Raw genomic sequence first — 24,563 nt, 5'->3', positions numbered from 1 at the left:
ATTTTACTCTGTGTTGTCAGTCATTGGGCCCTTGGTGCAGCTCTTTTGATGGTCATTCAGGGATTCTCTCTCTCTTGCTCTCCTATTCTATTCTTCTTTCCTTCTTTCTATTCCTTGGCCTCTTTTTCCCCCTTCCTCTTCCGATTTCCCGGGAGGTGCCGGTTCTGCCAGGGCAGACGGAGCTCGTCACAGAAGAGTTTCCGAGCGGAGACGCGGCAGCTAGTGACCAGCGGTGGCACAGAAACAAACGTCCCCTTTATCTAGTCCCATACTCACCTGGGAAGGGTGGAGGAGGGTGGAGGAGGGTGGGGGAGGGTGGAGGAGGGTGGAGGAGGGTGGAGGAGGGTAGGGGAGGGTGGAGGCTGTCTGGGAGCGGGAGAGGAGGAGACAGACAGACAGACTGATGAAGAGAAAAATGGGAGGGAGAGAGAGAGAGAGACGGAGAGAGAAGGGCGAGAGAGACAGGCAGCGAGAGAAACAGACAGACAAACACAGAAAGACAGAGAAAATGAGAACGAGAGAGAGAGAGAGAGAGTGAACACTGATAAGAATTTATGGCAGGCAGGGAGATGGCAGCATACAACACTGAGAGGGGTCCTAAATCTCCTCTCCTGTCGCAATATTCCTTGCTGTTGCAATCGGGCGCGCTGATAGAGCGTTGCAGGAACGACCGCTGCGCTCAAATTATGGCTGCACCCTCTACTAATATTTAACATCATTAGAAAATCATTAGAAAGCCATCATAAAACCTGGGAATATGACTAGAGCATTAAACACAATGATTATTCAGTGTGTTCTTTTCCTTTTTGCCTTGGAAATGAGATTTGCCTCGCCGAGCTCATGCAGCAGGACAGTGAGAGCATTCCTCATAATTACTATAACATCTGAAAAACATTGACCAGCGTGAATTACTATACCATTATACCACTGTGTTTTTCTTCCCCCAAAGCAAACCTCTTGAAGATGAGCTTTTGGGGGGGCCAGCGCCAAGGAGCATTAATGTAATTTTACTCCAAGTAGAAGCGAGCTAATTCAAATGTTGTTTTCCTGTCCGCCCTGTTGAATGGGCCACGGATGTAAGTATACGCCGTGGAGCAGTGCATTGTGGGTCAACCGTGCTTCCGCTTGTGTGCATGCAGGTATGCACACCACTACAATACCAGTCTCAACAGTCAAATGTGTTATTTGTGAAACAGTTACTATTTAGGTTGGCTTCTGAATTTAAAAGGAGCAAACCGGAGCGCGTCTTATATAACACGTGGGTCTGACGCGTCTGACGCCCTCCCTTAGTCGTGCGCAGGACCTGGAGAAGACTTTACAAGCAGAGCTTATCTGTGTGTGTCAGTATGTGTGTGTGTGGGCTTTATCAATAGCAGTAATCAGAACGCAGAGGGCAGCCGTGTAACAGAGAAGCCCCCCGGAGAAGATGAAAAGCTGGGGGGTCTGGGGTGGGTTTCCTAGCTCTACATCTATCTGCTCTTCTCAGGCGGAGGCTGCCGTTCAGGGACCCGCCGGGTGGGACCCCCTGCAGGGGATGCTGGACAGAGGAACTCCCTCCAAACTCACCATGGAGCGGCAGGATACCGACCCCGTGACCTCGGCCCGAAAGGCCTGGGTCCAGCAGGAGTGCGGATCCGTGTCCTCCCAGAAACCACACACACACACACACACACACACACACACACACAAGTGAGATGTCACAATCTACATCAACAACGCATGAACAATGGTTGAAGCACAACCGTAAAAACAAGCACACTGCCACAGCAAGAAGATCGTAAAATGATCACACGTATTATAGCACACGCGCACGGCAAAAGTCACCGCAACACCATCACTGCAGATTCTAAGATGAAATATTTAAAATGTCTAAAAAAAAACCTCTCGCAGTAGAGAAGGGCACCTTTGCGTGAAGGCTGAAAATGGAGTTCTGGATTCGCAGGGTCAGTAAGGGACCCGCTACCTCTTGTAGGAATGGACCTCCAAAATCTCCTCAAAGCAAGAAAACAGAGGAGGTTAATATAAGAGCAACTCCTTGTCAAGGCTTTGAAAGGAATCCAACCGACGCTGATGGCAATCAATGTTCCTTTGAATGCATTACTTGGCAGAAACAGGACCTTTGTCTCTTAAACCCAGGCAGCAAAAAAAAAATGAAGACTGTCTAATAATTAGGGAGAGGTGAAAATACAGAGGGAGAGAGAGAGAAGGAGAGAGGGAGAGGGAGAGGGAGAGAGAGAGAGAGAGAGAGGGAGAGAGAGAGAGGAGAGAAGGAGAGGAGACAGCAAGAGAGAAGGAGAGGGAGAGGGAGAGAGAGAGAGAGAGAGAGAGAGAGAGAGAGTTGAGCCCAGGTCTCTCCTCTCCATCTTACACGAGCCAAATGGGTTCCGAGCACTTTATGCATTAATCAATCAATATCTCTCACTGTACATCAGCCACGCAACCAAGTTATGAATGACCTTTCTGACAACAAAGAAAAGGACACTTCAACGCACACAAGCCTGCATACGGCGGGGAGATGTTCACCTGCTCTTCATCGCTCACCATCACACACACACACACGGAGGCACGAAGCCCGGTAATAGTGCCCGGAATATGACGAGGGGAGTCGTTCTTCAACTGGCACGTGTAAGGGTGGTGGTGAGGGGGGTCGGTGTACCGTCAGTAGAGCAAGGCAGGGCGATGCCACTCACACACAGCATGGATGTCCGCCTGTCATGCGCTGCACAAAAGACCATTTTTATTCGAAAATAACCAGGCGATTCCATTCACTCGGCTGAACGCACACACACACACACACACACACACACACACACACCACACTCGCACCGCGCTGAGCGCATGTAAAGGCTGGATTATTTCACCCGCCAGGCTGGCTCTCACACACATTGTTTTCTTATTACTTGAATAGTGCAGCACCTCGAGGCCGCTCAGGCCAACAGGGTTGATCTGAACACACACACACACACACACACGGTGACGCTCAAGTGTTCGTTTAAAGGTGACGGCAATGGCGAGAAGACCGGGCTGCCCTCCAGAGCGCCCACATCTGCTCGGATGACTCCTGTGACAGTCCGGCAGCACCTGGGAGCAGAGCCATCAGGATGCGCGGGACACGGCAGGACTGCCTAGTAGACTCCGGTTATTGCTCGAATCCCAGCACAGGCCTGCCGTCGCAAACACTTCCAGCTTTCAAAGAGCCAAAAGACCCTCTTACAGGTTTCACTCGTAGTTGGAGGCTCAACTTTCTGAACAATCGACTCAATAATTTCCCATTAAAATACTGAAATGCTAAAATGAGATAAAAACTGACGGTTAGAGGGAGATCAGTAAGAGAAAAGAGCTTCAGTGCATGAGAGAGAGAGAGAGAGAGAGAAAGAGGGAGAGAGAGAGACACACAGAGAAAAGGGAAAATATACTTTCCTGCAGGCGGGAAACGGAAGGCAGACAAAGCACGAAAGAATTTGCTTTTTTTTCTTCCTTTTTTTTAATTTTATGGGGCGGAATAAGAACTGGGCGGGGTTAAACGGCACCGGGAGAAAGGAGCCCCCCAACGCCCCCCTGGTCTGCTGAAGCGTGGAGCTGAACCGCAGAGACAGAGTGGAACTGACACAAGCTGACGGCACAGAGAAGCCTCAGAAAGGAAGAGGCCAGGCGCGCAAACGCTACGGCGGGCACTGCGCACAATAGGGGTGGAAAGTGACTGCCCAACACTCTTAAACAAAGGACATGCTGCTCTCTCCCCCCCCCAATTAGAATTTTCTCACCCTGATTTACATGACAAAAAAAAAAAAAAAATAAGTAGGAATGAGTTTTCCGTAATTCCCCCGGATTATGCACCTTTGACTCGGGCTGCGTTGATGAGGTGTCGGGTCAGGGGGCGGGCAGGGCGCTGGAGTTGGATACCTCTCCTGTAACTCCATTCTCCCTCTGACATCTGCCCCCCCATCTACCTCCACTTTTAACAAGAGCTTGAGATATTCAACAAATACATGAGAAAGACACGTTTAAAAAATTCTCATGGTCGTTTGCTGGCTCTTGTGACGTGAAGAAGTATTAATAATATCTAACAGAAGGACACTAAACATGAGACACATGAACAGGAGAAACAGTGATTCGTTGTGTTACTGGGAATGGGTTTAAGAATTTGAACAGAATTTATGAAAACACACGACTTAACGAACACACGAGTTAGGGGTGGGCGTGGCATGCAGTAGCAGTGGGTGGGGCATGTGGAAGCAGTGGGCGTGGCATGCGGTAGCGGCCATCTCTGAGCATGTGGCCATACGACAGTGAGGTGCGGATGGTATATTTAAAAATATAATTTAAATACAATTTTTTTTCTTTGTCCCAATTTTTGCGTGTGGGTATGTATATCAAAAAGCAAACCAAACCTCCACACAAAAGGAACCATAAGAAGGCCCGGGCCTGTAAAACAGGGACTGAGAATGAGCGGGAAACGTGCTAAGAGGTAACGACGGCCCGTGCTGCGCTCATTTAACAGGAGGCGTGTGGAACAGACGCCCATCACGTCTCTCCCTCTCGACTTTTTCACCTCTCCTCTCTCTCGCTCGCTGTCTCCGGAGTAACAAGGGCTGGTTGGAAACCTACATTAGACGCGCCACAACACAGCGTGCTGAGTCTGAACACGGCGACGTCTGCTCCGGCATGTCTTCTCCGCTGAAGGAGGCGTAAACAGATGCCGTGCGCCGCACACCGTGTCCAGGACCGGGTCTGTGGCAGCTGCGGTGAGCTGCGACCTTTGATGTAGCGCTTCCCGCGGAGCGAGCCGACTCGAGACGACGCAGCGCGCCCGACTTAAGACGCCGGCTCGGACGCAAAGCGGATAAACACGCGCAGCGGTGGCTCCGCGGCCGGCCACGCTCCAGAGAGCGTCAGCCACGTCACTCCGCTCCGTCTGACAGACCGCAGGGAGAGTGTGTCTGCTAGCAGCTAGTGAAACAGCGTTGACACAGAAGCCGGGCCCAGGCAGACAAAAGAGACAGTGTGAACTGCAGGGACGTCATAAATCTGACCCAGTCAAACAGCAGGAATGTCCCGGTTTGTCAAAAACAAACAGCAGCTTGTCTCCGACCATCGCTGGGCAGAGGAGCCCCCACATCTGGTTAAACACAGCCTGGCCTGCGTCAGGGAGCTCAGTCTGGACAAACAGAGCTTGGACACCGCTCGGCACTGCCCCTGCAGGCCGCCGAGGTGTAGCGCAGCCTCCTCCGACTCGAAAGACATTATCTTAGTGGTGACAACATATTGCAGTGTGCGTTTTTGGGAGCCCTGGTTTGGGCACACCTCAGAGACCCCAGGAGGGACACACATCTCTCCATCTGGCTCTCTTCCCACCTGCACTCCCTCTCTCCTCCAGGATGGACGTGAGCATAGAGGCACGGACCAAATCGATGGCAGCCAAGCGGGTCTGCAAGTAGAGGTCAGCAGGGTCCACTATTGAATTATTCCTCCTCTCCTCATCGGTGCCATCTGCCTGGCAGCTTCTAATTGACAGAGCAGAGGGACAGGGTGGGTTGTTTCTCTGTGTGTGTGTGTGTGTGTGTGTGTGTGTGTGTGTGTGTGTGTGTGTGTGTGTGAGAGAGAGAGAGTGCAAGCACGCGCTCTTCTTCCACAGCGAAGGCGCAAAATGACAGACAGCCTCTCTCAATGCCTGTCAGTCAAATCAGCGCGGATGCCGAGAGGCGTAGCTCAGCTTTCCTGCCATGCTTCCCATGCCAGCGCTGGAACAGAACGCTCGGAGCACGGGTGAGGGGGCAGGCATTCTCTGGCTGTCACGTCCCCCGCACTCGCTGGCAGGTCATCCAGAGCAGGGGTCGAGGCTTTTGATCCCCGCGCTTGCCCTTTAGGTGCCGACAACACATCATATTTAAAAACAAACAAACCAAAAAAAACAAAAAACAAAAGGAACATGAGGTGAACATGAAAAGTACCAGGCTGCTTCACTCTGTGGCTATGTGTGTTTTTAGCTACAGTCAAATAAAGCTCGCCCGACCTACGGAGCAGTCCGACAGTGCTCAGGAACACACTGGTTCTTGTTGCCAGAATGCCTGATGTCTACACACGGCCCAGATCAATAGCCAATCAATCGGAACGTGGCGTCCGGGCGGGAGAGACCGTAGCGGACCTGGGGAGGCCACAGGTCAGCTGCAGGTCAGGTCGGCGCCGTTTCTCAGAAGGAGAACGCGGCACGCACACATCGGACCTGCTCACCGTTCTGCTTCCAAAACCAGCAGCCGTAACTGTACCGATAATAGCCGATGAATGCAAGCGAGCGTCTAGTTAAACGGCATAGAACGCTATCACGTGGCCTGACTACCAAGGCACGTGTGCTGAGCTCACGGCGGTGTGACAGACAGCTGCTGCCCTCTATGCGCTCCAATCCCCTGCCACCTGAAACCCTGGTGCCCCCAGCTGCACACTAACATTCCCCACCACAGCCTGCTGGACCCTGGAATAGAACTCATTAGCACGTTTGGTAAGTAGAAACGAGATGTCCGCATCCTGATGGCTTGTCTGCCTTTTGGATCAGCTTTCAACGAGAGAGTCTCGTAATGGAAGTGCGGGGGGGTTAATATTATAATGCCTAGATAGACAGCCTGACAGAGTGAACATCTCCCCAGGTCCAGCTGCCTGGCCGGTGAAGGCCTTGATGACAGAGGAGACCTCGATCCTTCACATGACGTTCTTTTGGCTTGTACATACTTGTATGTACAAGCATGTAGACAATAAAAGACACTGCACACATACATTCTGCATGAACATCCCTAAAGCGAAGATGTAGTGGAGATATCTAGGTCTGGGCCTGCACACGCAAACACACACACACACACACACACACACACACACACACACACACACAGATACACATCTCCTTTGTGAATGTTCACACCCAGGCCTCTCCGTTCACCCCATACACACACACACACACCCACCCTCATGCGAAACCCCGTGCCTGACCCTGGCACTTCTCACCTTGGTGTCAGGGTAGTGGCGTGTCGCGGGCAACCGGTCTCATAAAAAAAGATGCCAAAGGAGTCGCGACTTGGACCGCTCTGACTTGAGCTCTATCCTGGAATCACAGACGGTCTTCCCGCCTTGGAGCAGGCGGGGGGGGCGGGGGGGCGGGGGGGGGGGGGGGGGGTTGGGAGGGGGAGACGAGCCAGAGGTGGAATTGAAACAGCGGCTGTCCATAAAAAACAGGAGGCGAAGAAAAGATTCCTTTGTGTGAGACGGTGCGAGGCGGTCGTGCGAGAGACCGGCTTCAGTACACGGCGAGTGGAAAACTTATAAAGCCATCGCTCGGGTTTTTTAATAAAAGCCCTACTTTCTTTTTTAATATCTTTTGAAATGAAAAGTAATGTATTTATGAAATTCATGCCACGTTCTGTGGACTGCAAACAATTTCCTCTGCTTGGCTGTGCGTTTCGGCCACAGATTAAGGGAAAGGAGCCGGCAGGACTGCTCCTCCACCTGCAGCATGGCCAGGGCGCTATGTGCGGGATAGTGGGCAGCAGCTATATCATCTTGTGTCCCAAGTCTGGGAAGGTTTATTTTATTCTGCATTTTAACAAGCGTGTAAAGAGAAGATTCCAGGCCTGGCCTCTGTCTGCATGTCCGGGGTGTCTGGGGCGGTGCCATGTCCTGGGTGGTGTACTCTGACTCCTCCTCTATGCAGCGCCGCATGTACGTGCTCGGCTCGAACGCCGCACGCACACGGACATGAGTAGAATGCGGAGCGGCTCTCTACTCACGTGTGACGTGCCATAGTTCAGGGATGGGGCCGAGGGCATCGCACTCGTTGACACGTTCTGTATTCTGCTCAAGTGTTTGGTTACCGTCTAGAGACACATCCCAAATTTGCCTCAGTAAAAAAAAGCAAAAAAATGGCTTCTCTAGTATTTGGCCTCAGCAGCCAGGGGGCAGATAGAAACAGGGGGCAGATAGAAACAGGGGCAGGGAGGATGGATGAGATCTAGCAATGTTCACCACTGGCTGTGTTATTTAGGTAGTGACCCAGGAAATGCAACACCTTTTAAAGGAAACAGTGCCAGATACAGTTTGGACTCCTCGTCTGCGTATGCCTGCCCATCCAACACATGCTTTGGCTTCGTGCCTTTCATCTGCCCATCTGAAGGACTTCAGCACCCTGGTTAAGTCGCCGTTAACAAACGCGCCTGGAGTGAATCAGAGGCATTGGACCACGCACGCCAGCAGACGGTGGATAAACCCAAACAGAGGGGCACGGTGGGCATGAACCAGCAGAAGCACAAGAGCAGTGAATTCACATGGACCAGGTCTCTCTCACACACACGCCCCAAACACATTCTTCTCGTCTTCCTTCTGCATGATCTCGTTCTGCTGTGTTCAAAAAATAACCTGAATCCATTATAACTCCTGTGATGAGAGAGACCCCAATGTGTCAAGCTGCACTTACGCCCTGCAAACACCATGCAAGGAACAGTTGCTGTCATCTGTTGCTGAGGTACTACTAACCACCCATCACACACACACACACACACACACACAAGCTCACACATGAGCACACACACACAAGCTCACACACACACACAGACACACGCACACAGCACGTGTCTGTGCTACATGGTGTGGATATGGCCCAGATATCTCCGTCGCCTTACCAGCTACTGAAGAGGTTTTCGAAGACGGCTGGGATAGAGCGGAATGCCAGAGGTGCTTACACGGCACTTTTTTCCGAGCACAGGACAGAAACAATGCTGCATTTCTCCCTGTACGGCTTAATTGGTCGGGAGATTCATCTCTGCCACCCACACTGCCTGCACTCTGGTCCCAGCCTGTCCCCACCAATCCCACCATGTGAGAGTGTGTGTGTGTGTGTGTGTATATGTGTGTGTTGTTTTGCCTTAGCACACAGGCTTGTATTTGTTATTTGTTATATTAATCAGAGCAGGGATTTGGCTATTATTGAAGGCCAAAAAACAAAGCAAGGCAGAAAATATGGATCAAAACTGAAAACAAAGCAGTCGATATCTCCACAATCGATCATTTTCATCAGGGACGTCTGCTGTGACATACTTTCTCTGAATCAATTTCTCTGGATCTTTGTTTTTTATTATTATTATTCAAAAACAATCCTCATTAGTGATGCTAACAAATGACCAAAATATTGTATCTGATGGTGTGCGGGCCGAGCAGAGCGATCCGTGAGGACCATCCCTGAGGGGCTGCCCACCGGCCATAACGCGGAGCGTAAGACCCGTTAACACATGCTGCCCGGGCTGACAAGTACTACTTCCCAAAGCTCGTCATGTTCATGTGAGAATCGAAACGGTAGAGAGGCCTCTCGCATCCAGACACAGAAGAGCACCACGAGGCCCGTGGCTGGAAGTCTTGGCACCACTCCTGTTCCGTACTGGGCGAGTGCATGGGGAAGGATTGGCACTCCTCAAGGCGGTTTGAAGCTTGGGGTCAGGTTAACAGCGGGACGGGGGCGGGGGTGTATCCCAGCACCCAACGCCCGCTGAACTAAAGGCGCCGCCCAGCAGTGGCCGAGGGACTTCCTGCTTAGCTGACCCAGAAATCCAGGGCCAGCTTTGTTTTAACAAGTGGGGGAACCTTGAAGCACCTCAGCGAGCAGCCGCAACCACAACAAAGAGCAGAGCCTGTGAAGAGCTAGCGGGGAGGAAATTAAACGTTACACCAGGAGGGAACGGTTCAGCGTGTGTGTGTGGTGGGGGTGAGAGGTGAGAGTAAAAGACTGAAAGGGTACAGGGGAGATGGTGTAGAGAAAGTGAAGCATTTGTGAAGGTTTTTTTTTTGTGCTGGCCGATGAAGAGTATGTTCATTATCAGCGTAATTCAATCAAGATGCTGGGGGGGGGGTGTCAACGGGAGTGAAGCTGGCAGACTGTATTACACACTGTTTCATTTAACAGGCCGCCAAATAAATATATGTTCACATATAAGTATATGTATATGTGTTTGTGTGTGTGTGTTTGAGTGTGTGTGTGTTTGAGTGTGTGTGTGTGTGTTCAAGGTGGGGAACGAGACATGGATCAGGCGTAGCAGAGAGCAGGTCTGGTCCTATACCCGTCCTGGAACCCGGTCCTGCATCTGTAGGGCAATCAATCAGATCTCACGGGCCTGCAGCCGTCCCGCCTTGGTAAACACAGTGTCACAGGCTGTTAGCAACTGCCCCCCCCCCACTTCCCGCCATCCTCGTGACGTCAGCCAACAGCTATCAGCTTGCGCTCTCGCTCTCTCTCTCTCTCTCTCCCCTCGTGTGCAGCTGCTATTCGATTTGGACTCATTTTGTCCTTCATCAGAACCTCCCAGTCCACACGCGCCTGGACACGAGCCTTAACCACCTACATGCTCTTGACAGAAAGTACAGAAATTCAATAACACCGTGTCTGGAAAGCAGGGTAGTAATTAAAGACATCAAACGCTCGCATTGCTAGACAGCGAAACCGGCCATCATCAAAGCAAGAGCAAATTTTTAACCCCCCCCCCCCAGAAAACAACCGAACCCCCCCCCCGAAATCCTAGCTCACTAACGCCAGAACAATTATGACGCTTTCAAAAGTTTCATTTTCCACCGTAAACAAGCCGCGTGTTGTTGGCATGCAGAGGAACAGTGATGATGTGTTTGGCCTGGGCGCTACTTGGAGAAAAGATGGCAGAAGGAGGAAGTCAGCACACGTGTGCTTGCGTGTGCAGTTGTGTGTGTGTGTGTGTGTGTGTGTGGGCGTGGGCGTGGGCGTGTGTGCGCGCATGTGCTGCTCTGCCCACACAACCCCACTGCCGGAACCATTACCTAACCTCCAGCCAGCCTCACAAACAAGGGAATCCATTAACGCACATCAAAGGTTAGCTGAGAAAATATATAAATAAATACATCAACCAAAAAAAAAGAAAAAGTGAGAGAGACGAAAGCAAGCTAGAGAGTGCAGAGAAAATCGGACTTGTTTGTGAACTCCAGCAACCCCCCCACCTCTGCACCTCTCTCCCCAGAAACGCACACTCACTAAACGCCCAACCTCCCCCACCCTTTTAACCTAAGTGTGTCTTCCCTTCGCATGTTCCCTTGTCCACTGTACCGTAGTCATTAACATATTTGGAGTGCATCGAGCAGAAAGCTTAATTGTCCTTAATTGCTCGGCTAAATATGTTCTCTAATGATTTGCCTCAGATCTGTGACTGCTTTCTCCGCAATTTCCCGGCCACTGCCTTCATTATCCCTGCCTCCACAGAACAAAGCGTCTTCAGAGGCTGCCCCCCTCCACCCCAGGCCTCCTCCTTCTCTCTCCCTCCCTCTTTCTCTCTCTCTCTCTCTCTCTCTCTCTCTCTCTCTCTCTCTCTCTCTCTCTCTGTGCGCAGGCTGCAGGTCAGGGGGGAGCTGGGCCGCACAATGGCACTCTTTTGTCAGTGCGCTGGGAGTCAAAGTGATTAGAAAACCAAATCGGCGCTGAGACGGAGTGTTAATTGACCGCAGCTCCGTCCTCTTAATCGGCAACCAACATAAGATCCACCCTCTTCCCTCACAGGCCTGCTTTTTTTGTGTTTTTGTTGGTGGGTGTGGTATCTGCCCCCCACTCTGCCAGCTGGCTGTACTCCACCAGCAAACATACACTTACTGACAGATAGGAGCAGGGTCTTTGGGTTCTTCAGCACGCGTCCACACAGTGACAGTACTGAATGGTACGTCCTGCCAGCTGATCTGTGACCCGACGCCGCGACCTCCCCGGCCTCCTACTGTGCGTTTAACTCCCTCACGCTCGCCGTGGCCCTCGAATCGAAGTGCAGTCCGGCTTTTTGTAATCACCCGAGCAGCTAAATATTCAAAGGAATGACCACCTCGTCGTCGCACACGTCCTCTAGGTAAAGGCAGCGCGGAAAATCCGAAAGAAACGGCTCTGGACGACCTCAGACAGAGTGTCTGTGCTTTCATGTCAAAGAGCGCTGATTGGAGCACTATGGATATTTGAGCGTGAGATTATGAAGACAGAAAGTCACAAAGAAACTAGCAGAGCTGAGAGAATGGGAGCAGGGAAAAGCAGGGAGACCATTCTGGGTTTCCTGATCCATGTCTGTTCAGGGAAAGTGCAGGAAGAAGCTTTTACAAGCCAGAATGCAGAATTTGTTTTTTATGGGAAGGTCTCTTAATAGTAATCTGACCTTCCAGTAATAACTTACACATGTGATGTATTAGCACAAAAAATCTTCCCTAATTTGGAGAAAATGAAACAGTTTCTCTGAAACACAACAATGACAGCCACATTACTCAAACACATCACTTCCTGTGGAAGGAACAAGGAACACTATACTTCATGATGTCTGCAGTTTTAACTGGGCAGAGCAGCAGAGCACAGCAGTGTCTGTCTGTATGTGTGTGTGTGTGTGTGTGAGCCTGGGTGTGAGTGTGTGAGAGAGTGTATGAGTGAGTGTGTGAGTGAGTGTAAAGTGTGAGAGAGAGCATGTATGTGTGTGTGAGTGTATGTATTAGTGAGTGTGTGTGTGTGTGTGTGTGAGTGTTTGAGCATGGGTATGAGTGTGTGAGAGAGTGTATGAGTGAATGTGTGAGTCTGTATGAGTGTGAAGTGTGAGATAGAGCGTGTGTGTGTGTGTGTATGTATAAGTCAGCGTGTGTGTGTGAGTGCGTGCTTTCCTACCGGTGTCGGCGGAGGGACACTTGCGTATGGTGAAGATGGCACTGAGATCCTCCTCTTCCTCAGGCAGACCCTTCTGCAGACGCTGCAGCCTGCGCAGACTCTCACTGCGCTGGTGCTTCATGGAGCGAACGTGCTGGATCAGGTTCAGCTTGGCCTTGGTGGAGTAGCTGCACAGCACGCAGTGGTAATAGCACGTCTCGCCCTCCACGCCACTCTCGTGCTGCTGTAAGTGCTACAGAGAGAGAGAGAGAGAGAGAGATGTTAGCTCCAAGCTTTAGATCGGCGCGATGCTGTGTCCTCAGTTCCACTCGCCGCTTGTAGACAAGCAAATCAATTCCAAACGAGAAGGAGGCTATTTAACGCGAGCAAGTCCTCGTCCAGCACTGCCGGACCGAGCTGTGAGGGAGAGGGAGGGTGTGTGTACGTGCGTGCGGACGTAAAGAGATGGGAGGCTGACGCCCGGCTCTAGCCTGTGCCCACGCGCGTGGGGTCACAGAGCGACAGGGGCTTCTAGTCCTTGAAAAGGAAAACTCCAAACATCTGCCCATTCCACGCATGGGATGCTAAATATTGATCTCTAGTGAGTCCAGCGCTCCCTCACAGAGCGAGAGAGACAAAAGCCACACTCTGAAAGCATCCAGAACATTCCACAGTGGGTGTGGGTATGTGGGGTTGGGTGGGTGGGGATTGTCTGACAATCCACAAACCCACAAGTCTGACCACTTCTCATGCCCTATAGTGACACCACACTCCCAGCTGACACTGCTGCACGCACACCAATCATTGAGCACGCCAGCCTCACTTAATGAGTAGGGGCCACACTGGAGGGGCGGGGCTTATAGATGCAGGTGTCTGGAGACCATGCCTCCTGCTGCCACTTCAGCATCCCAGAACACACCTCCTGGCTCAGACAGGCCACACCCCTCACCTGCATGAGCCTTCCGTGGATAGCTCGGAGGCCTCGCAATTGGTTTCCGCAACTGTGATCAATGTCAATCATGAGTAATTTGTTTGCTTCCCTTAATCTTCATGGCCATCGTTTCTCTGCCAAGATTTAATGCTCATAGGCCAAATTAACTGAGGAGCACAAACATTTTCCCACGGCTAGGGTATAGAGTCTGATAATATTCCCAACTCAACCAAACCCAAATAGGGTATAGAGTCTGATAATATTCCCAACTCAACCAAACCCAACTCAGTTAGGGAACTGAATACAATAACCCTAAACCAAATAAATAAATAAATATAAAGAATAACTCACTGTATGTCATTAATGTTTCAATAAGATTTGCTGGCCAGGCTATTAGGAATATTACATTTCATTCTAATGGAGAAAGTTTTCCAGGTCATGAGGTCTGAGGAGGTTCTGCTTCTAGATAAACAGAAATGCACCCCGTCTCACAGCTCCGTCCAAATATGCATTCGTCTCCAACTCAGGAGGACAAGACGGTGAGGATAAAACCGGCTCACCGAGTTTAGCTGCACGGCTCGCACTCTCAAACCCACCACAAAGGTCAGAGGGGGGGAACAAATTGATTCATTTGTCCGTTCTACTCGCGTTGCGGACATGAGATGCGTTTGTCCCATCTACCTCAGATGGACAAAGGCTGGAAAACATTCGATTTTTAACCCAATTAATGACGCATCAGGTGTTGACAGCACAGAGATCAGAGGAAAAATATTATGTTCCCTAAAACGCACTCACCCCTCCTCTGGTAATACTTAATTTTCGGGTAATATCGCTATAAGGGTTTTTCTGGGCAATTGTATTCCATTGGCTGGGGTGTCGTATGTCTCAATTGTGCACCTAAGCTGTACATTAGGTGCAGGACTTCCAGGAACAGGCTTCTGCTTTTTTCGGAGTGCCCTACAGCTCTGTGTAATGGAGTAATTAGGGGACTGTAAAAGGCTCTGTCTCACTCCTCACACGCTTCCCCCCCATGCCCCTGCCCACGGGTTGGAGGCGGAGCAGCATGCAGGCGTTCTGGACGGTCAAGCGGCGCATGGGTCGGGTTACGCCGTGATCTCTCCTGTGCGCACGCACGTGTGCGGTGTGTGAAAGTTCAGGTACGCGGTGCACCACAGCACCGAGGCACTCGAGGGAAACGGCAGGCCGGATTTGGCCAGGACAAGCGTTTGCCAGGCCGGCAAAAGAGGTGGGGTGGTGGATGATGGGGCGGATGGAATTTACTTGCAAACAATAACCCCGCACCAGTCAGTCCAGAGGGTGAGAAAAAACAAATGGCATTGAAACAAAAAGTTAGAGCTGGAGCAGCTTCAAGAACAGCTAGTTTCGTAACTATCGGAAAAAGCAGGATGGACATAAAGGAGAGAGTGAGAGGGCCAGGTCCAGGAAACGGCTCCAACCACCCCGGCTACACCTCTCGGGTCCGCTTGTGGGCAGGGAAGCCGTTATTCACGCAGAGCCAAGCAGCACAGCACGGATCCGCTCACATGTGGACACGTCCCCAAAACGGAATCCAACATGACACTGGAGGCCTTAATAGGGAACATTAGACACGTCCCATGAGTGGGGAGTCTCCCATTCTTCAACCTCCCTGTACACACACACACACACACACAAATGGACAGACACACATGCACATGCACTTCACACAGCATTTCATCTAAAGTAATCCACATGAGGGACCCCTGGAGATGCTATCACCTCCAAATCTCCTGCCCTACCCTAAACACACACACACACACACACACACACACACACACACCCGCAAGCATGCACACCCACACCCACACACACACGCAGGCATGCACACGCATGCATGCACACCCACACGCTCGCACGCACTTACACACGCTCACTCACACATGCACACACACTTACTCACACTCAGTCACACACACTCACACACACCCCTGGGTCTGGACGTGAAACACAATAATGCATGAGAGAGACAAGCTTTGTGTGTGAGTGCCGTGACTGTTTCCTGTGATCCTGAAATGAAACTCTGTGCTGATAAATCACCTCCAACTGGAGGAATTCAGCTGCTTAATGAAAAAGTCATGTCTGGAGAGAGGGGCTTGACTCCACATTTGGGGGTGGGGCTTAGGGCGGAGCCTTTCCTTCATCACGGCCCCTGAGCAGCTGTGCTCTCGGTCCCGGGAAGCCCAAGAGGACCACAGAACCAGGAGGCCTTCCAAACACACACACACACACACACACACACACACACACACACACACACACACACACACTCGTGCATAGGTGAGGAGAGGCGGAACTATTTCACCCACTCATCTCTGGGTACCTACAGGTATCACTTTCCACACCTACCTGCTCCACTCCGCATTACCATCCACTTTTAATGGGCCGCGAAAATGCACCTTCCACACCGGGTGGCGTTACAGCCGCATGTGACGGCGTTCCTGAGTCAGAACAAGGCTGGAGAGGTGGGGTTGACAGCTAGAGCAGACGCCCACGCGTGCGCATGCCTAGGCGCACGCAACTTTCAGATTCAACCCAGATTTCCACCATTGTATCTGGCAGTGCTGTTAATACAAAATTAATGCATGAAAACAGATGGCTATCCAGTGGCTAAATAGCTATCAATTTCTCCCAGAGATGGCCAATTCCCACTGAGGTTGGGCCAGAGACTGTCTGAATGTCGACTGCTTTGTAATTATCCCAGCGATTCTCGGCACTAAGTGGTGAAGCTGGGTGCTTTCCCCACACACACTCACACACGCACACACGCACACACTGTGTAAGCCCTAACAGTGAGGTGGGAATGACAAGGGTCCGGAATAGGAGCCAGGCAAAACAAAAACTCAGGGAAACATAGCTCCTAGCCCATGACTCAGGAACAATCACACACACGGCCTGCTCCCAGCAGAAACCCGGGCCTTGCGTCCTCGGATATCACGGGGCCTGCGGCAAAGCAGGCCACGCTCAACAAACCACGCTGATGGATGATGTCAAATGAAGCACCTTTGTAACAGGCCCTGGTGATGTCATCGTTGAAATTATAGCCAATGAGGTCACTGCTCTGCATCCTGAATAGAGACAAAAGGATTCGCCTAATGGGTAGAAACTGTGTGGCCGGAGAGAGAGAGAGAGTGAGTGTGTGTGTGTGTGTGTGTGTGTATGTGTGTGTGTGTGTGATGTGTCTGCGCGTGTGTGTGTGATGTGTGTGCATGTGTGTGTGCACGCGTGTGTGTGTGTGTGCGCATGTATGGGGTGTGTGTGTGTGTGTGTGTGGGATGTGTGTGTGCGCGTGTATGGGGTGTGTGTGTGCGCGTGTGTGTGTGTGCGTGTGGGATGTGTGTGTGCACGTGCATCTCCTCTTTAGGGAGGGTAGATGCATTTAGGAATGTGGGTTATCTGCTGGCAGTGAAAGGGTGCGTTTACATCACAGTTCAGTCACAGTGGCCTCTAACTTACCCCTATCTGCCTCTTTCTGCGTTTTTGTTTTCTTATTCTCTCGCTCCCTCCCCATCTCTCTCTCTCTCTCTCTCTCTCTCTCTCTCTCTCTCTCTCTCTCTCTCCTTCCCTCTCTCTGTGAACAGCAGCCGTAGAGTCAGAAGCAGAAGCCACAACCACAGAAGCCGCGGTAGATGCCAAGTACCACGACTGGTTCAAATTAGCCAGCGCAAGCGGCGACAAGCCCAGACGCAGTGCTGCGGCTGGGTTCGGACGGACGCCCACCCACCCCCCTCGCTGCATACCCCCCCTCGGGAAATCCTCCGTGTCCCCTGGCTTCTCTCCAGGCCCCCTTCGACCTCTGACATCGTGCGATGGCTGGTGTTCCCCGGGCACGGCTGCCTCCCTGCTGTGAGCGAGCGCTACAACCGCGCGTGTTCCTCCCAGGTCCTCCAGAGTCCTCCACATGTCCTGTTAGGCCAAACGTCAAACCTGCAGGACGGTGGGTGCGTGTGCATATCCGCAGGTGTGGACATGAAGGAGCGAGAAATGAAAATAGAAATGAAAGAGAGACCCTAAGGACAATCTCGTCATGGTCCCCCCCAGCAGCAACGTGTACCACTCTGCCTCACTTTAGTACTAAATAAAGCAATAATTATTGAATTCCTTTGGAATAAATAAGCTTCTGGAAAGTAAACAATAGGAATATAATTGCAGAGAGGAGGCAATCGATGCCAGCAGTTGTTTGGCCTGTGTTGATTATGCACGTGGTCGTTTGTGTGCATTTCTTCAGGCATTAGAATAACGGGGTCCGTACCAACGAGGAGGGGGCAGTGACAGAGTTAAACAACACCTCCTCGCGCACGCCACAGTGGAACAAGGGTCGGGTTATCCCTCTGCCGATAACGCAACACGCGCCTGAGAAACGGCCCTTCACCGGCTGATCAATGCGGCTGCATAAATCACAGGGGGGGCAGGGGCGTCCCGCGCGGGGCAGATCGATGCCAAGTGTATGCCCACCGTAGCTCTGCCACTCCCAACCCCTGACCCCTCCCCTCACCACGCACCCCCATTCATTAGGCATATTTGCATAAGCACGGGCATGCATGCATAATGCAAGACACTAATCACGGGCAGACAAACGCATTCCTCCTCGTTAATGAGCTGGGCCTGTGCTCGCTGTGTACCGCAGATGACTCTGAAAGCAGGCAGGAAATGATGTCAAGCCCAGGACGAGGGCGGGGGGGTGGGGGGGGGGAGGATGAGGATGGAGTGGGAGCAGAAGAGGGAAGAGCAACATATTAATCGCTAGACGTCGCCCTCCGCTCTGAGCAGCTAATTAACAGCTTAGCCTCCTGGTGATTCTATGAGTGCAGGGCAGGCGGCGTACGAGTCCCGCAGTACAATAGCTCTGTCTGCAGGGGGCGACAGCAGCGTGGCACTCCAGGGGCACAGCAGGCAGATGCTCCCGCTGTCCCCAGGCATCTGCAACCGTGCTGTGCCATCTGGAAGTTTAAGAGGGCAGTTCAGAACCTGCTCTCGCTCCCCACTAATCACCCCCTCCGCCCCCTACAGCAACCCTTACATTTTGGCTCGAGTCGACCGCACTAATTATTAGGACGGGACAGCGCAGGAATGCGCGGCGCACCCTACGGCCGGCAGCCGGGAGACAGTCGCAATCAATCGAGAGGCGCTCGGGTGCTCTGGGAGCGTTTAATGATGTCCCATCTCTATCTGAGTAGAAGAGGAGCATTAGGGGTCTGCCTCGGTGTAACAGCCAGGCATGCGAGCGGAACCTCAAGAGAGGGCCCGTGGCACGGCACAGCTAGAGAGGTGGAGGGCACAGAAGTTTACATTAAACTAAGCGTCGTGTTATGGCTGCGTCAGGAAGCTTATCACAGAACAACTGAAACTCTCTCACACACACACGCACGCGCACGCACGCGCGCGCTGTGAAGCAGCACTGCTCATTCGAGGTGAAAGATTTCGTCAAAGAGCTTAAAGAAGAGTCAAGAAAAGAAAAAAAGGAAAAACTCTCCGTGCATAAGTGACAGCTTCTTTCTGATCTGGCTTTGATGTCAAGCTCAGGTCACATGACTGTCTTTCTCAAGGATGTGGAAGAATCCCACCTGCAGTGCGTCCATAAGCCTGATCCAAGCTCATCGCTCCCTCAGTTTCCTGAACAGGTTTCCTGAACGCCAACACGGCCTTGCCGCACATCCAATTGAAGACGTGGTAACCGCGAGGTCACGCTCAGAGGTCACCGCTCGCCTCTCAACACTGCCAGAGCACCAAGTGTTGCAAAGCTTTGTGGGACAGCGTGGTGCGAACCCCTGCCTGCATAGCTGAAGGCGGATGTTGGGAATGCCAGTGGGATAGTGGAGGCAGGAAGAACGTGGCAGTTTTCTTCGGGGGGGGGGGGTGTTCCCAAGACAAACTGCACTTCTGGTGATTAATACAGCCAGGGAAAATTCAATTCAGCGAGGGAGCATTACCAAAAACGTCGTTAGTCTCTGACAACAAACATCTCACTCCCCTCCTGCGCTCCTCATGGGAGCCGCTTTTGTAAGGGAACAGATGACATCTGCAGCCGTGGACTCGGGGCCCCCCGAGCCGGACCCTCGGGCCCCCCACACGGGCCGCTGAGTCGGCAAGCGGCAGCAGGACCCCGTGCTTGGCCTGCAGGCTGGAGTCCTACGCATTTACCCCCTCCTCCCCTCTATCGGGCTGTTCGTGCTTAGCCAAGCTCGCGTGTAAAGAAAGAAGATGCCCCATAACATCAGGTCCTCGGGCGTGTATTATCCAGCATGCACCTGTGGCATGCCTCCGTTTGGCTGCGTAAATATTTCATTACCACATAATTGGTTGGCGCTCCAGGCTAGGCAATAAGGCAGGCGAGAAAATAATGTTGTGCAGTTTTTTTCTCTTCCTTGTTCTTCCTTTCTATAGAAAATTCACAAAAGCGAAGGCCGAGGACAGAGGATGCCGCGTTTTAACCGTCCTCGGACGAGGAAGCTTTTGAGATCAACCTCCTCCATTCTCCACCCACATCTGCCCAGAGGCCTGTCTTAACGAGAGACTGGGACTGCAGTTCTGTGCCCGCGTAAATATTTAAGCCGAGCCTAACGGTTCTGGTTTTTATCAGTCCCGCCGTGCCAACCCAAGAGCAACAGGGTGTCGGTGTGTTACACCTCTTAACATGCAAATTAGCAGGTGGGGGCGTGGCGGGGGCGGACGTGCTGCAGGCAAATGAGATCATTTGCATGTTGGCAGTAGTTAGTTGTGTTGAGTTTTGGAGTGCACTGGCTTTCAAAGTGACTTTGGGTTCGTACCTGACTGCAGGCTTCCTCTTCACCGTCCTCCTGACTACACACTCACGAGTCTGAGCGCCGGAGCTATTCAAGCACACGGCGTACGGAGTAGGTGCTCTGATCGCCTTCGCTTTGCAAATCTGGTCATAAATAACACAGGGGACGAGTGCTAGAATATCGGTCATATAGAAACTAAAGAGATGATGACCAGACACACAAGGATGAATGAGAAGCGTGTAGAAGTGAATGCATTTATGTTTACGGCATTCAGCTGACGCTTTTATCCAAAAAGACTTACAATTATGACTGAACACAACTTGAGTAATTGAGGGTTAAGGGTCTTACTCAGGGACCCAACAGTGGCAACTTGGTAGCGGAATTGGCAACCTTCCGATTACTAGTCGCGTACCTTAACCACTGAGCTAGCACTGCCTAATCCAGCTCTGAATGAGAAGAGAGACATGAAGCTAGCAGAATACTTCAGGACTCTAGAGCCTTGGTTTGAAGGCAGAGGTGCATTCTGGGAAAACAAAAAGCCCTTTCCCGAAGACTCGTCCGTTCAGCCCTTCAGCAGGGCACGAGGTCAAAATGGGACGTGGCTTTCATGCGCAGGCCTCTACCCCACACAACCCGGAGCACCCTGCCAACTGTCTGCATGTTTCTCCACCCAGCCTGCAAACATGCGCCGTAAACACGCGCGCCTTCACAGCCGACTCATCAGCCAAAAATAAATAAATTAAACAAACAAGCCAGAACTTTCCATAAAAAAAAGAAACAAAGTGTTCATTGATCAGTGGGGATCGATGGTGAATCAATAACTTAAACCCCCATCATTCTGAGTGCAGGGTAATTACTGCTGAGATATGTTCGTCATCACGAAAATCAAACACTGCACGCACTAATTGGAGGCAGCTCCATTACCTAAAAAATATAAAAATACAAAAAAGATTTGAGAACAGCTTTCCAGAGCCTGCGGCTGAGTCCTGCTCACCGCGACCACAGCAGCTTCCCGAAATAACCTGCTCACACCATTAGTCGCCGTGTCACCGTGGAGGTCGAACTGCTCCCTGTCCAGCTAGGGGACATTTAATCCCGGGACAGCTGAGCTACGCAGGCACCTTTAATGTAAATCTGTACGATCATATTAAGGCACTTTTTTATAGGACAACTATGATTTTAATTTATTAATGTTTTGGAAGGGTGCCCTTCTTAGGTGAAAAAAGAGCACCTTCTACCCCCCACCCCCCGGCTGTAACAACGGCGTGTCATGGCAGTCGACAGGAGAGCCGGACCCATCACCAAACAGGCTTTAAAGGGCCTGGGTCTTCACCCGACACTCCATGAAAAGCGTTAACAGGTCTGACGTGGTACGGCTGAGCGGGGCGCGCGGTTCAGGTTTCTGTGAGCCTGCGCTAACTGTGTAGGAAGAAGCTGCAAGCATGAGCAAGTCAGGAAGCAGAAGGGAAGTGTATACGGTTTCTAACCAGTCCTGCCTCTTTCTCATCTCTCTCTCTCTCTCTCTCTCTCTCTCTCTCTCTCTCTCTCTCTCTCTCTCTCTCCTGCATTCTCCACCAAAGCGCCAGGGGCACCATGCTTGTAAAAGTAACCACAGCTCTTTGAGACGTGCGTGTATTTACAAACGGAGCTATGTCGGAATCAAAGGAATTACCACATGACATAACACATTAACCAGACAGCGGACAGAGAATTTATAGAGCACTCTGCAGGAGGGCGGGCCTACCGGGGGAAGGGAGCCGCACCATTGTTCGATCACGCTCAATTCAACCACCAGCAGGTACAGCTCACTCACCTACAACGGTGCCCGACCGCAGGAATCCACCGTCAAGGCCTTGGACACGCCCTCCCTCCGTGCTCCCAGCGAGTCAGGCGGCTACAGGTGGCGAACGCCAGCCCCCCTCCCCGCCCACCGACACCCCCCCCCCCCACTTCCTGTTGTGTCTCCACTCGCGCGGTCCCACTCAGTCCTGCTCCTTCAGGATCTCCTCAGTGAATCCTGCGCCGCGGCGCTCCGGCTGGCGGTTACGTAAGCTTTCCGCACGCAGACGGCAGGCTCGCCCTCTCAGCGCTGCGCCTTCTGAGAAGTACGGGAGTTAATTCTGTTGTGCTCCGTCCGGCTCTACAGATCTAACGGCGTGGGGTTTTTTTTTCCCATCTCTCCCTCCCTCCCTCTCTCTCTCTCTCTCTCCCTCTCTCTCTCCCACTCTACCTTGGCTCTTTCCCTCTGTTTCTGTTCCACCTAATCTCTCACCTCAGTTTTTATTTCGCCCTCATCAGCAAGGGACTAAAAATAAATGATAAATGGAACATGATATTTTAAAGCCTTATCTCTTATCTGTTCTTACACAGGAATAATAGGGTAGTTAATCCTCCCGATCTCTCTCAAATTGATTAATCAGCACGTGTGGACAATCAAATAAATGATTAATATTCTCCAGACCTGCGGTCGGACAGTTACGCCGAAAGCGTCAGTAATAATTCAGTAACCTTTGCCAGACCAAAGCTCTCTGATGTGGTGGTGGGGGGGAGCTTTGAACTGAGAGCATAAACTCCTCTGCTGTCTGTTCCACCAACTTCCAGCAAGCACTAGCTGGCAAGAAGCACTCACCCGCCGACCTGTCCACACCGACATCCCCACGCCCATGGGTCAAGGCGAATTACAGGCGCCCTCTTATGTTTCCGCACGGCCGAGAGGTTTCCCGGCCGTCTCCTGATGTGAAATGCAGTTGGCAAACACAGGCTTTAGCAAGGACCCGGACAAAAGCTTCTCCTTTGAATATGTGCAAGTTCAAAGGTTACTTTGGGAGGGGTGAGGGGCAGAGTGGGGGGGGGGGCAGGGTCCTTTTGATGCGCGTTGCCCCGGTTGTGCGCTCTGCTGGGGCAGATGTCCGAGATGTCCGCAGACAGGATGTTTAGTGGCAGTGCACCCTGTGCAAACCCTGTCTCGGTGATGGATTCCCTGTTTATTCAGTGAATTTAGGACAAATGCAGGGATCTCTCCACAGAGAATAGCTCTCTTTCTCTTGCTTTCCCCACAGCGCTAAGACTCCCCCCAGGGGTCAGCAAACAACCATCCACATCTGCTGCCCTGGACTCTTATTAACAGGAGAGGGGACTGGAGCAGTTATTTCTCTACCCAGGGCAAAGATCTCTCCCACCAGGGCAGGGTGAACGCAGTCTCGCTGGGAGTGTTGTAACAGCTCTCTGCAGCATAGTGTGTGTGTGTGTGTGTGTGTGTGTCCTTGTTCTTCCATATGAGGTGGTCCCACACCAGCACTGTGCAGCTGTCGGGTCTCTTCCCGGCCTGTGACACGCTGGTTCCTGGTAGCTGGTGACACGGCCGTGCCTGACATTACAGCGCGCGACACCAGGGTCCAATGATGCCACCTGCGTTTTGCCACTCACCAGCCATGGAGCCAGGGCGTTTAGCTGACCCACACAGCTCTCCCTGTGTGCCCTGAGACCCCTGCACCCATAGGAGGGGCAACATTAGCTGTTCAGCAGGAGGGGGCTACCCCAACACCCTGCCGATACACAACGGTGATGTATGGCCTACTCTTTAATAGGTATAAGCACAGCATCTCGAGGAACCCTGTTCTTCCATAACCGATACCGCTCACTTTGATCTCGTCTCAGACTGGGACTGTTTATAAATCAGCCACACAAATATTTACGAGTTAGACCAGGGGGGGTTTGAGCAGTGGGGGAGGCTGGTCTGGTTTGTATCTCCACCCCCGCACGCTCTCGCTTTGGTTCGCTCCGCTCCCCCTCCCCCCAACGATGCGTCGATGAGACTGCAGTAGAAAGGCCTGGAGCCTCATCCATCACGGCTGCTGCCCGCTGACACGGCGCGGCCCACCGCGGGCACGGGGGCCGCACGGCGCACAGGGGCCGCCCGGCGAAGGGCATTACGACCGGTGAACAGTGGAACAGGACGGAAACGTCTGCCCTGCGCGGTGACAAAAAGCAACAACCTAAACACGCTGTGCATACTGCGCGCGACACACGGCACGCTGTTGTCTCTCTGCTCACCTCGCCACCATTTCTGCACCTCCAGCCCTGACCTCTGCCCTGATCCCATCCTGATACACACCGGGTCTATTAAGTCGGGAAGTAGGTAAATGTCCCTCTAATGACCCCTCAGTCCTAATGACGAGGACGAAGACGGAGGCCAGGCACGGGG

General features: G+C 52.0%; 1 protein-coding gene across 5 annotated transcripts in view; it reads right to left on the bottom strand.

Annotated features, from left to right (window-relative positions):
* zfhx3b (zinc finger homeobox 3b) overlaps positions 1–24,563 on the bottom strand; it is a 131,966-nt gene that overhangs the window by 42,953 nt on the left and 64,450 nt on the right. For all 5 annotated transcript variants that reach the window (XM_027007437.3, XM_081709237.1, XM_081709230.1 and 2 more), the window contains exon 4: positions 12,671–12,902. In XM_027007437.3, the coding sequence (XP_026863238.2) occupies positions 12,671–12,902 (232 nt within the window). The remainder of the gene's footprint in view (positions 1–12,670; positions 12,903–24,563) is intronic.

The sequence above is a fragment of the Electrophorus electricus genome, chromosome 3, assembly GCF_041902795.1.
Source record: "Electrophorus electricus isolate QZ-2024a chromosome 3, ASM4190279v1, whole genome shotgun sequence".
Classification (NCBI taxonomy): Eukaryota; Metazoa; Chordata; class Actinopteri; order Gymnotiformes; family Gymnotidae; genus Electrophorus; species Electrophorus electricus.
This window is presented reverse-complemented; position numbering and strand designations above follow the sequence as displayed.